Here is a 13,206-nt window from a genome sequence, read left to right on the forward strand (position 1 = left end):
CTGGTCCAGCCCTATAAGGCACACAACCCAGGCCTTTTATGGCCCAAACTTCCAGGGCTTTTGGCCCTCCATTCAAGGCAAATATGCAGCCTATAAAAGGCCTGCCACCTGCCCACTGACAGTCACATTTCCTGCTGCAGATCTGGGCCTGCACTCCCTGCCATGTCTGTGCCTCTGCCAGGCCCTCTTCCCAGCCACGTGTCCTGCGCTGTACGGGTTCCTTGTGCTGGCTACTGCTTCGCCTTTTGCTACTGCAGATCCATCCTAGCTCCAAGTACCCACCATCTCTATGATTCTTGCCCACATGGCATCCAATCAGATGCCCATGTGAGAGACACTCAAACCCTAGGTTCACCCCCCCCATGCTCTCCTCATTTGGGGGCTTACAAATGGGGAGGTGACCGTTCCAACAGAAGCTGTACGGACGCTGTGGTTTGGGAGAAGCTGTACGGAGGCTAGCGGGAGGACGGAGAAGCTGTACAGTTGTACGGACGCTGTGATACGGGAGAATTGGTAGAGAGCTGAGAGCAGGCTGAGGATGGAGAGCAGCTACCAGCCTGCAGGATGGAGGGATGGAGAGGAGAGTAGGCTGCGGCCTAGGAATCAAATGATAAAGATGGAGAGGTTGGAAAGCAGCATGATGGAGAGCAGCAACACAGGAGGTGGCGAAAACGACGACAGGAGGTGACGAATCGATGAAAATTTTTTTGATAAAAATCAGTTTAATCAAAAGAGGGCCACACACCCAAAACCCCCTCCACAGATTATGCCATTTTTGGTTTCGGCGTCTCCGTTTCTAGGCCAGAAATGGCCGTTTCTGGTAACTATGATGCCATCTCCAGCTGTGACCTCTGGGGGGAGTTGTCAACTATATTAGAAAGATGGTGCTATCCCAGGCCTCATGGCAGCATGTCCTTTGCTTGCCTTGGCACTGCCTCGCTCAGAATCATATGAGTTATTGTCCTTGGACTTCTGCTTGGACTTACAGTCTCGTGACAAATGTCCTCTTTTGCCACAGTTGCAGCACGTGCTCCTGCTTTTCTTGGCCTTGTACACTGATGAAAGGGCCTCGTTGCCACACGTAGAGACGGTCAATCTCCCCTGGGACAACAAAACTGTCTCCTCCTCGAGCAACGTGGAGCTGAGGTTCATCACCTGAGACAACAAGGCTCGGGAGACCATGTCATAACCAGGCAGGAGCTTGATGAGGATAAGTGCCGCCAGCTGAAGGGATGTCAAAGCAGCTTCCATCGACAAAAGATGGTCGTGGAGAGCCTTTGCCTTCATGAGGAAGTGCTGCATTGAACTGCCTCTCTGAAACTCTAGACTGAAAAGCTGCCCCATCAATATGACAGCCGGCATTGCTGAGTCTCGTGCGTAGAGATCCTCCAGCTTGGACCATACTTCGACTGCACTTGTAAGGGTGTGGACTACTGGAGATATCTCCTGTGAGATGGTCCTGACCAAGCCTTCGAATCTCGTTCCTCCCAGCCCGCTAATGCATCGTGGAATTCATTCTCTTGATCCGTGGTTCATTTCTTAGGGTTCACTAGGCGCTCGGGTTTCTTCTTAAAGCCCTGAACCAGGTTCTAGATCCCTTTATGGATGAACCACACCTTGAGTTGAAGATGCCAGTGAGCATAGTTTGTTCAGTTTAGTTTGTCCTCTATGTTCATGCATGGAGGAGCCATTGAAATGTGGTCATCCCGGAACTATTCCATTCGCCTCACTGCCGGAGATCTTGCAAAGAAAGAGGCCCAGGGAGTAGAGTAGAGGAAGGGACAAGGAGGGATGGGGGTTTGGGATGGAAGAAGAGGCACCCAAACTGCTCTTCACCACTCGTCCCACGCTGTCCACGCCTTGTTCCATCAACTCAGCTCATCCAAAACAGTCTAAAAAAGACCAGATTGGATGGCCGCAAATACCTATGAGTGGGTGTCTCTTGGCCCGGGGACCTGTAGCGCCTAAAAGCCATGCTGATTTAGGTCGGAGTGGCTGGCACACAGAAGGGAAGAAGGGCTGGAACTAATCGCTGCAGACAGGGATACAATTGCAGCAGTAGGCTTCGCGATTACAGGTCAAAGGATGCCCTCTCTTGGTCTGTACCTATCACTGCCCTCTCCTGGTCCCTCACTGGCCAGAAGTCTGATACCATGTGAGTGTAGAAAAGTGCCGAAGCATGCAGCAGGGAGAGAGAGACAATAGACACAGAAAGAGGGAAGTGTGTCTGTGTATATAGCAGGGGGAGAATGACCAGATACAAGGAAGAAATGCTTCTCCAAGTGTTAAAATGAAGGGGAGTGGAGGAGCCCTATAAATAGGGCAAAGCGGGAAGCTAACATAGGCGACTGGAGGGCTGACATCAGCTGACTGTCTAGTCGGCTGAGTATGAGTTCGGAGCTGTTAGAGTTTAGGGCATCTCATTGTTTAGTCTAGAGAGAGAGGCCTTCTATGTGGGTGTGCCCCACCCCTTTCAGGCTAGATTAGGAGAGAGCTAGGGTACAGGGCTGGAGGTAGGGCCATGTATGCCAGATGCAGAGGCTTGTGGGCCAGCCATTAGGTTGCACAAATCCAGAGGATATCAACTAGTAGGAAAAGCAGTCAAGGAAGGACGCTTGTGCAGAATGTTAGCTATAGTACCAGATTTGCATGCCATGTGAGCTCAACCGCAACAGATGCCACTTTCCACAAAATGGCACAAGAGATATGGACATGTCAATTTCAAAAGCTTGATAGAGCTCAGAAATTAGAATATGGCAATTGGAATTCCAAAGCTAGAGTTTCTTGGAACAGTTTGCAAAGCATGCTGCTTCGGTAAACAAAAGCGAACCAATTTTGACAGAAGTACCTCTCGAGCACGAGGTATTCTTGATTTGATTCATACAGATGTATGGGGTTATGCCTTGACCCGCAGCATCAATGGTTCACTTTACTACTTGACTTTCATCGACGACTATAGCTGATATTGTCGGGTCTACTTTTTGAAAGAGAAATCTGAAGTCTTTCAGATTTCAAGAATTCAAAGCCATGGTCGAAAACCAGACAGGCAGAAAGATCAAAATCATGAGATCAGATGGAGGAGGTAAATACATGTCTTCAGCGTTCATGAACTTTTACAGAAGTCATGGCATTCGAAGACAATTCAACGACTATAGCTGATATTGTTGGGTCTACTTTTTGAAAGAGAAGTCTGAAGTCTTTCTCAGATTTCAAGAATTCAAAGCCATGGTAGAAAACCAGACAGGCAGAAAGATCGAAATCATGAGATCAGATAGAGGAGGTGAATACATGTCTTCAGCATTCATGAACTTTTACAGAAGTCATGGCATTCGAAGACAATTTACAGAATGCACTCCTCAACAGAATGCAAGAGCTGAAAGGAAGAATGCACTCCTCAACAGAATGGAAGAGCTGAAAGGAAGAATGGTACTTTAGCAGACATTGCTAGAGCATGGCATGTTATACCAATGAGCTCAGAGGTTTATAGTAGAACTAAATTTAGAGGTACATACACATGGCTCAAAGGCTCAACAAAGGCAAGCATGGTGCAGGTTCATACTCAATCATGGCTCTTGGATCCGACTTAGAGGCCATGGGAAAGATTCACAACTTCCATGTGTCCCCCCTAAAAGATAGCCCCCCCTGAAGGAAAACACACACACACACACTACTATAATTTTGGTTTTGGATTTGTAACTCAGGCAGATTACCCCACACAGACATTATTCAGGAGAGAAAGGTAGAGGATTTAGAAAGCCCATTCTGTTAGAGACTCACTGTGCCCACCTGTGAGCCCCCGTTTTGTGGGGACAAGGGGTAGTGAGAGGTAGGAGGGATGGGAAAGAGAGACCCAGGCAGACATCATAGGCAACCAGCACACGGGCTGGTTGCTGTCTGCAAACAGCAGAGAATTAGGGGGGGCCCTTTGCCTCCCTGGAAGCACAAACAGTCCCATGGACTGGCTGCACAGGGCACCCTTTTATAGGGGCCTGTGGCAGGGCCAGTCGGCCCAACCAGGGCCACCGACCAGGGCCGACCCTGGTCGGATTTCCAGATTTTTCTGGTCGGCCACCAGTCAAGGGACCGACCCTGCTGGTCAGCCAGTCCAGAAGGCCTGGGCAGTGCCTATAAAAGGCCCACACTTTCCTCCATTCCAGCATCCAGTGCAGGACAGAAAGCCTCAGTCATAGGCTGTGCTGTGCACTCAGAGCTGGTCTAGTCTAACAGAGAGAGTTCCATCAGTTCTCCTCAGCACTTGGCTGAGTTTTGTATTGCTCCCCTGGAGCCAGTTTTCTGCCCACCATCCGGTGGATGAATATATTCTCTCTCTCTGTTTAATTTATCTCTGAGTGAGTGTTTATTGCATCTGTGATCAGTTATCTGAGTTGAGTGTCAAGAAGAGCGGGAGAGATCTTGGCTGGAGGTTTGAGTGATTCATTCCCTCCGTTTTCTAACACATTCATCGTAGTGTTTATCACTATCAAGAGACAATGAGTCAATTGTAACCGTCATGACATTTTCTGTGATTGTCGAGGGCTCTGGGTCATCATCTGAATGGCTGCAAGAAGTTGCTATGAGTTAAGCATGTTGTTTCTCTTGTGGTTTTCCCACCTTGTTGTAGCACTAGTCAATTGTGTGACCAAGATTTTTGTAGTAGCCGCGTTTCTTTGGTTTGTCTTTGGTGAGGAAGGTCTTGTAGGGGAGGTCGTGTCGAGCATATGCCGGTCTTCTTTCATAAAAACTGCTACCTTCTCCTCATAGGACATATCTCATCCTACTTTCAAGGCTAGCAGAGTTTCTTTAAATCATTCTTCATTGGTGAGGCTGTTAAGAAGGACAACCTTCTTATCATCATTATCTAGCAGGCATTTTAGGGCTGAAAAGGAAGGCTAAGAGCATCCAAGTGTTGTGTATCTGACCCTTCATACGACATGCTATACAATTGCATCTTGAGAAACAACTTGGAATTATTTAAATTGTGCTTCAAGACCAGTCCATACTTCTTTGGCAGTTTTGATGAGGTCCAGATGATGGAGGAGATTGTCAAAGAGACCCAGACCAATAATTGCCTTGTCTCTCCAAGCCGTATGTTGGGCTGGTTTGTTGCCTTGATTCTTCACTGCCACACGCCTTCCCGCATGTTGAGGACTGCACCGGAGCGGAGCAGAGCTGACATCCAGCAGAGCCTCAGTGTGCAGCAATCTGAAATGCAACAAAACCTCAACGAGCAGCATAGCAAAATGCACAAGGGCTTATGAGGAGATGCACAAATGCAGGCTAGGCTGGCACATGATGAAGAATGCTGGAGGGAGGGAGGCACGGGAATCTAGTGGGGGGCAAATGGTTGCAGAGGGAGGCGGGCGAATGCTAGAGGGGGGTTGCTGCAGGGCGGGGCAGGAGGGAGGGAGGTCGCGGTGCGGACGGAGAGAGAGAGAAAGAAAAAGAAAGAAAGTTTATTAAAGTCTTTGGAAGAGAGAGAGAGAGAGAGAGAGAGAGAGAGAGAGAGAGAGTCTATTAACGTCCATGGGACAACATGAAAACCATCTAGTACATCAGCTTAGGGAGGGCATAGGGCAGCTCCCATGGAGTGCAGAGGCAGCTCCATTTTATTTCAAGTACCTACTTGATAACCTAGATAAAACATACACATATATAGCTGGCCATACATCAGTTTAATCCTGAGAGTCTTTTGGTTTTGATTTGAACTCTTCAATAAGTGCCACTCCTTCACGGTATACTACCCATTTCCCATCTTCTTGGCAGCCTTGACCTTTGCTAATTCCGTTGCCTTGTTCTTAAGTTTAGCTTGTGTAAGCTCCTCAACTATCCATACTTTGGTACCCTTTAGCTTATAAGATTGTTGTAGGAGGTTGATCCGCAAATCTTTTGATTTTAATGTAAGGATGGCATGACCTTTAGATTGTCCAATAGAAAGTGGTGTGGAGTCATCCTCTTCCTCCTCATTACCATCGGTCCATTCAATGTTGAGCAAGGTTGCGTTGACCCTTGCCAATGTTTCACTAAATGTGTTCTCCTCTTTGTACCAGTTTTCTGGGAGTCCCCATATTCTAATCTTCAGTGCGTTGTCCTGTCTAGCTTCATGCTCTTTAATCTCTGCTTGAATATCAGTCTTACTTGCTTTTGTGTCCAGTTCCACACTCACTTCCTTCTTAATGTTTGAACTTGGGTATGCACTAAATCCTTGACTGTGGAGGCCAACTGGGTGGTAGGGGGAGAAGCCTCTACAGCTATCCAGGCCCCTCAAGGACCCAAAATCTAGCTTTCACCTCTTCCAGCAATATCTTCAGCTCCCTCACTTCTCGCTGTAAGAAATAAATCTGTTCATGTTGCCCCAGAATGGGTGGTCAAAACCACCTCTGTAAATATGTCTGTGCATATGGAGAGGGTGTCCTGGCAACTGAAGAGTAGAGGGGTCTTCTGCTGCTGGTAGGAATAGTTGTTTTTTGGGGTGGAGGCAGAGGGGGATTTGGAGGAGAGGATAGGCCACTCCATCTTGGCCATGCTTATAATACGCCCTGGCTACAGCTAACCCCCGGGCTGGGCTGGGGGTTCAAACACAGCTCGGGGTTAGGGGACGGAGAAGGGAGCTACTGCAAGCTAGATCTGATGCAGGAGCAGCATGAGCTGTACAGGAAGCTGTACAGAGGGGTACGGAAGAGTTGCGGAGGCTGTACGGAAGGGCTACACACGAGTTGTAGGGAGAGGCTACGCATGAGCTGTATGGGAGAGGCTACGCAGGAGTTGTACACAGGGGCTACACAGGAGCTGTACGTAGAGGCTACGCAGGAGCTGTACAGAGAGGCTATGCAGGAGTTGTATGGGAGGCGTACTACTAGAGAGGAAGTGGGGAAAAGGGACGGAGGGAGGGAGGGGGAGATTAGCAAAGACAAACACTAGAGAGGGATTTAGGGAGCAGCCAGCCATATGCTGCCGATGGCGGGACAGAGGGGGAGTCTATCAAAGGTCTTTGAAAGACAGAAGGGTCTATGAGACTGAAAAGACATACAATGAGCTGAATGTGTAGAGCCTCTATGTGGGGGTCTAGTGCGGGCATCTACACCCAAGACAAGTGCAACATCTATGCCATTTTTTTGAGCATAGCCCTCTGCAAAAAGACAGGCTTGGTACCTGGCAATAGATCCATCCGATCTTTGTTTCAGCTTATATACCGACTTTGTACCTATTGCTTTCTTGCCCACAGGGAAGTGCACCAAATCCCACATGTGGTTTTTCTTGGAGTTGATCTCTGCTTGCATAGCTTGCATCCAATGCACATTGTCACGTGCATCATCAAAACAATCAGGTCCATCTATTTCCAGCAAATTACTGGCCCAAGTTGAACCAAATAGTTGCATCCTCAGTGTCTCTAGTGTCAGGAGGTGTGCACCCAAGAAGTGGTGCAGAGAGCGTCCTCTTCTGGAGATTACGGAGCAGCCAATGACGGATTGTCCTAGCTTCCTGCATTGCTGAACTTTCTTGTGCCGCAGCATCTTCACTTGGTGAGCAACAGGACCAGCCACAGATTGAACTGAGGCATCAACAACTTGTGAAGCAAATTCTGATTTTCAACATGCGTATGGGCTCCAGTATCAAAAGAAATGGGAAGCAGCCCTTCAAACACATCCGGTGAACCCTGATTTTTGTCAAATATAGCAAGGTGTAAATCTGATTTCTCAGCAAAAATAAAATCTCTACCAGTGAAACCTTCTTGGTAGCAAGATTGTAGAGTTTGTAACCCTTGCTTTCAATGCTGTAGCCCACAAATATGTACTTCTCAGCTTTGCCATCAAGGTTTCCTCTCAATTCTTGATGTACATGTGCATATGCTACGCATCCAAATGTACGGGAGTAACTAACATTGGGTCTTCTTTCATACCAAATCTGATATGGTGTAATGACCTTAAGTGCTTTGTTGAGACACCTAATTAGATCACTTTAGAATTGTTCATCTCTTGTTTGTACCGTAGGGAGTGAGGCTGCTATGTGGGTGTGCCTGCCCGACGATGGTAGTAGTTTTTCTCTTCTTCTCTCCCTGTATTTCTGCTGGTAGTCGGGTGGGCTGTTGCTAAGGCATGTGGGCTTGATGAAGGGGTGTATGTAGGGCCTGGGTTTGGGGCTGGATATGAGCTGGTAGGGGCCATATATGGCCAGCAGGCCAGCGAACCACCCAACCAGCACGTTGGGTTAAAGACCAGCCAACCAGGGCTAAAGTCGGGCCAGTCGGCCTGATTAAACAGACCGACCAACAGGGTGGCCCGTGGGCACAGTTTTGCCGTTGTTGTACGTCACATTTCAGCTGGTTTTCAATAGTGAATAAAGCAGAAGTTCCAGCATCCCTCTCTTGCGTTCACTTGCATTCTCTTGCACATTTCCGCTCTCTCTCATTTCACATATTTCCGCTGCATCTCTGACATAGTATCACAGCACAAGGTACTTTGAAGCCTTGGACATGGAGAGAGCTTACAGGACAGGCTGTGTTTGCTACTGATCAGAGTAGGAGTGGACTGTATGGGATGAGGGGAAGCAGCTAGAAGGAGGTGCCACCACAGGATAGCTGCCTTACAAGCTATTTTTTTCGCCACCCACCCTCCCTTCACAAGAGCAAGTTCACCCCCCGAGATGACAGATTTGCTTGAGATGGCTGAGAAGCCTGTGAAGATCCCTGTCCTTCGTACATTCCTGGCAGACCATTAGATGGACAAGAAGAACTGCGATATTTGGAAGCTAATGACGGAGTCTATTTCGCAGTCCTAGGACTAGGCTGATTTCATTTTAGTTGGAGTTGTAAGGCCAAATATGGAGGAGGACCATGAAAAAATAGTCCAAAAGGAGCGGGAAACCCTGACACATTTATGGGATCATGTCAATGCTAGTGTATGGTCCTTCATCTTCGTCAATTGACACCTCAAGTGATCAATCATGTGAAACACATGACACTGGTCAAAGGGATTTGGGAGCATTTGGCCTCTTTATACAATTGGGTATCACCCATGAAAAGAGTGTCCTTGGAGGTGCAGATGCGTGTGCTGAATTCTGCAAAGTCTTCAACCATTTGGGTGTACATTAACAAGCTGCAAGCTCTTCAGCAGGAGGTTCTTTAGGCAAGGAAGGAGATATCATCAGAGAACATGGCCATCACCTTACTGTCTCATCTCTTCTCTTAGTACTCAGCTTTCTATTCATCTTTGAATACCAGTGGAAGACTCAGCTACTTGGGAGGAGCTTGTGCCGATGGTCTTGAACCAGGAGGAGCAGTTTTTGAACCCTCCATAGGTCTTGAACCCCCCGAGCAGTCAAAAGGGCAGAACAACAACAAGAACAACAACAAGATGGACAAGTGGAAGTCTTCCTATCAAAGTCTTCCGAGAGATGTCCGATTCGGATCATGATGCCTTGCGGCCAGAAGGGTCACTGGAGGAAATGTCCTCAGTGGAGCCACAAGTAGGATACAAGTTCCTTAGCTACAGCCGTAATGTCAGTCAACCGACCTGACCAGGGTCAAGCCCCAAAATGGGTTGGCCCTCCTGCCCTACAAACTGGGCCATAGTGTCTTGCCAAGAAGCCCATAAATAGGCATAAAAACTCAGTCAAACCTATCCTGAATAGGGCGGGAACACCCACAGAGAAGCCCTCACTCACTATGAGATGCACACAACTTTAACATCCTCTCTGCAATTCAAAGTGAGCAGATGATCTGAAGAAGCAAGCGGATGAAGATGCCACCAAGGACCGTCCTGCACAGCACATAAGGGAGTGTCCGAGGAGATAGCTCCTGATGGCCTGGGTTCTCAAAGAAGTGCCACCTCGAACCGTGAAAGAGTCATCCTCAACTATGATTTCCCAAGCTAGTAGCACGGATTCCCAATGGAGTATTATGAACTTGGAACACACCACGTCCTGTATCCTGATCGTAAACTCATCATATAGAGGAACCCCATACAATGAACTCAAACTCCTCGGTCCATAGTCACTGCGACCCCAAGCAATGAACCTTGAATGCATCTGCTCCATAGCTCCACACTTTTACCTTGCGTACCAGAATTTCAACTGAGTAGGGCCAGAAGCAGCCCTCTCTCCTGCCTGCATGCCCTCTCTAGCTGTGACCCGTGGGGGAGACTTCTTACTGTCAGAAAGATCGTACCGCCTTGCGATCCTTGGCAACCGTTATTGGCTTGGATCCACTTGTCTGGTCGGAGTCCAATGATGAGTCCTGGTTGAGAGACTTACCCTTGGACTTGCAGTTCCTCGCACAAATGTCCACTTTTGCCACACGTGTAGGACTTGCTCCTATTTTTCTTGGCCTTGTGTTGAGATGTAAGCTGGCACCATAATGTTCGGGAGACTATATCATATGTTAATAGTGGAAGCTTGGTGAGAATAAGAGCTGCTAGCTGAAGAGATGTCAAAGCAGATCCCATTGACAAAAGCCTTCGTCAGAAAGGGTTGCATCGTACTGCTAGAGGGGAACTCGAGACTGTAGAGCTGCCTCTGAAGAATAACTGCTCTCATTGCCGAGTCCCTTTCATAAAGATCCTCCAGTTTGGACCAGACCTCATAGGCACTGTGGAGGGTCTGCACTCATGGAGAAACCTCTAGCGTGGTGGTGCGCATCAATGCTGCTGTGTGCTTTTGAGTCACGATCCTCCCAGGTTTATTTTTGTATCCCTGAATGCCCTTGTGTATGAACCAAATCTTGAGTTGAAGCCTTCAGTGTCTGTTCAACTTGTCCTCCATGCATGGGGGAGCCATAGAACCTGGATCTTCCTGAAACTATTCCTGCCTCAACACTGGGTGGATCCTGTGAAGAAGTAGAGAAAGGATGGCGGTGTGGGATGGAAGGAGAAGCATGCTAACTGCTTTCTACACCCAATTGCCAAGCGCCTATGTTGCCCATACCTCGAAGAGGCTGCTACAAACAGCCGCCCTATACTCCTCTGCAAACCTCGCTTTTCCAAGAACCTTGCTGGTTGACAAACAGCTCGAGTGTGCAGTGCACACAGCGAGTCACTAGACCTTCTGACAGATTCAAACAGTAACCAAAACAGTGCAAAGGCAGAATGCCTTGGGCTAGACTCTGCAGGGAGTGAGCAGCACTCAACCTACCTTAAACAGGTCTAAGAAACTCTGCCAATCAGCCTGTAATCAATGGGGCCTGTTAAAAAATAAACTACTGACCAGATGTGCTGTTGACTAGACCAGCCACGGCACAAATTAGCTGCTGGAAACAGCTTCCAAAGACCTTGTGGGGTAGACGTCTGGCCCCAGGACCTGTAGACGGAGCACAAGAGCTCAATATAGTGCAGATCTGGGCTACAGGGACTTGGACACAGGCGATGAACCTTGGGTATTGCAGCCACTTTTACAGTGCGATGCCTTCAGAATCTCGCATCTGAATCTTCCTTCTCTTGGTCCCTGCCCGACTTGAAGTCTGATACCATGTGAGAGTGGAGAAGTGTGGAAGCATGCAGCAGTGGGAGAGAGAATCAACACAAATCTGAGGCAATGGCAACTGAGTATTGTAGCAAGGGAACATCCCAATCAGAGGAGAGAACACATGGTCCAGCAGATACCAACAATGGAGGAGGGCCGGGCTGTATAAAGGCCTGGCAGTGGCCGATCCAGGGGCTGCCATATGGCTGACCCCAGGGTCAGTCAACCCACCCAGGCTGGGTCGGTTGACCCGACTTCACAATTACTAGGGTTGGTTCACATTGATTTATGTCGACCTGTGCATACCCCTACCTGGGTGGAGTTCTGTATTTCATGTTGATTGTGGATGATTGCATCAGTTCTACATGGGTGTACTTTCTGCCCCGCAAGGAATGTGCCTTTGCTTGTTTCAAGGCTTGGTGTGCCTTGGTGGGAAAGGGTTTCTGGATGGCTTTTGGTGCTCATTGCCCGCCATGTTCTTGAATGCGGAGATTGGACAAAGCCCAACCAAGGTTTCTGCTGTTAAGTGATTTCTGTATCAGCCTTTGCTCATGTTTTGATTGCTATCATACAAAGTAAATAGAGACCTGATATGGAAAAATTATAGAGATCTTAAATGTTCATATGAACTGTTATGTTCGCCTGTATTACTGTGTGTGTAATTGCCATTTGGTTGTTTCTGATACAGCATCGGGGCAATCGTAGTCTTCTTTTTTCAGCTGCCTACCAAGGTTTCTGGAAACTATCTGTGGTTTGTTGAATGGCCTTTGATATGTTGAAACATTTGTGTAGAATGTGCAATGTTTGTACCTGTGTATGGACAAGTGCAGGTTGTTGAGATATCGATGAGAATTAATAATTTCATTTTGTGTCAGCTCGAAACAGACCTGCAAATTTTGATGGCAAAAGCGAGGGGGGCACAAAAAAAGTATGGAGTGCATGCTGTGGTGGCTAATGAGCTCATGAGTAGGAGAAACAAGGTAATAGTCGTCACAACTCATGGAGAAACAGTTATAGAGAAAGATGGCTCTCATCCAGATTTGGAGATGTTTCTTATTGAATTTTTGCAAGTCAAGCACACTGATTATATAAAGGGTCATGATGATTCTGTCAGAATTTGAAATCCTTAGTCAAACATCCCACTATGCCAATAGAGGCTGCAATTTTTATGTCCCAAGAGTGGACAGCTTGCATCCAAATTTTGGGATGCTTTTTAATTGAGTGCTTGCAAGGCAAGCAGAGCAATTACATAAATGAGCATGTTATGATATATAGATATAGCAGAATCCTGAATGAAATATCTTGTTTATTTATAGACTCTTCGTGGTCAGTTGAGCTCCCAAGCGATGGCTGGATGAAGTTGTGCTTGGATTTTGTACTGAAGTTGAAAATATCAAGTGGCTTATAAGGGTCTTTGATTAGTCATAAAACATATTGGGTGCGTGCATGTGCGCTCCAAGTGCTTCTGTGTCTACATATGTCTGAAAGAGGAAAAGGTATTTATATGGATTAGTAATGGTTTGGGGGCTTTGTGAGAGGAAAAATCCAGGAATCTTGGATTATGGAAATCTGGAAAACCTTTTATCAATGTTAAGATTGCATAATAGCAAGGTTAAACTTGACCCAGTTGATGGCTTAGATTTACTGCTGTGAACATACTTGATGACGCGTGTCCCATTGCAAGTTGCTAGAATAATCTTGTTGTACTAATAATTGTGTATTCCTCGTACTGGATAGGGTAGTTGTGTTGGTCCT

The 13,206-nt window shown here is 47.4% G+C and overlaps 1 protein-coding gene across 3 annotated transcripts in view; it reads left to right on the forward strand.

The window, feature by feature from the left end:
- The window catches only part of LOC147891934 (phosphopantothenate--cysteine ligase 2-like), a 38,373-nt gene extending 25,402 nt beyond the window's left edge, over positions 1-12,971 (forward strand). For 2 of the 3 annotated variants that reach the window (XM_087387966.1, XM_087387964.1), the window contains exon 10: positions 12,327-12,971. In XM_087387966.1, coding sequence (XP_087244092.1) covers positions 12,327-12,572 — 246 coding nt within the window. In that variant the 3' untranslated portion in view covers positions 12,573-12,971. Of the gene's footprint in view, positions 1-12,139; positions 12,183-12,326 lie in introns of all 3 variants that reach the window. The other variant, XM_087387967.1, reaches the window with a different exon arrangement.
- The last annotated feature ends 235 nt before the right edge of the window (positions 12,972-13,206 follow it).

This window comes from Dipteris shenzhenensis, chromosome 17 (assembly GCF_047967505.1).
Source record: "Dipteris shenzhenensis isolate YYH24624 ecotype China chromosome 17, Dip_SZ_1.0, whole genome shotgun sequence".
Lineage (NCBI taxonomy): Eukaryota > Viridiplantae > Streptophyta > Polypodiopsida > Gleicheniales > Dipteridaceae > Dipteris > Dipteris shenzhenensis.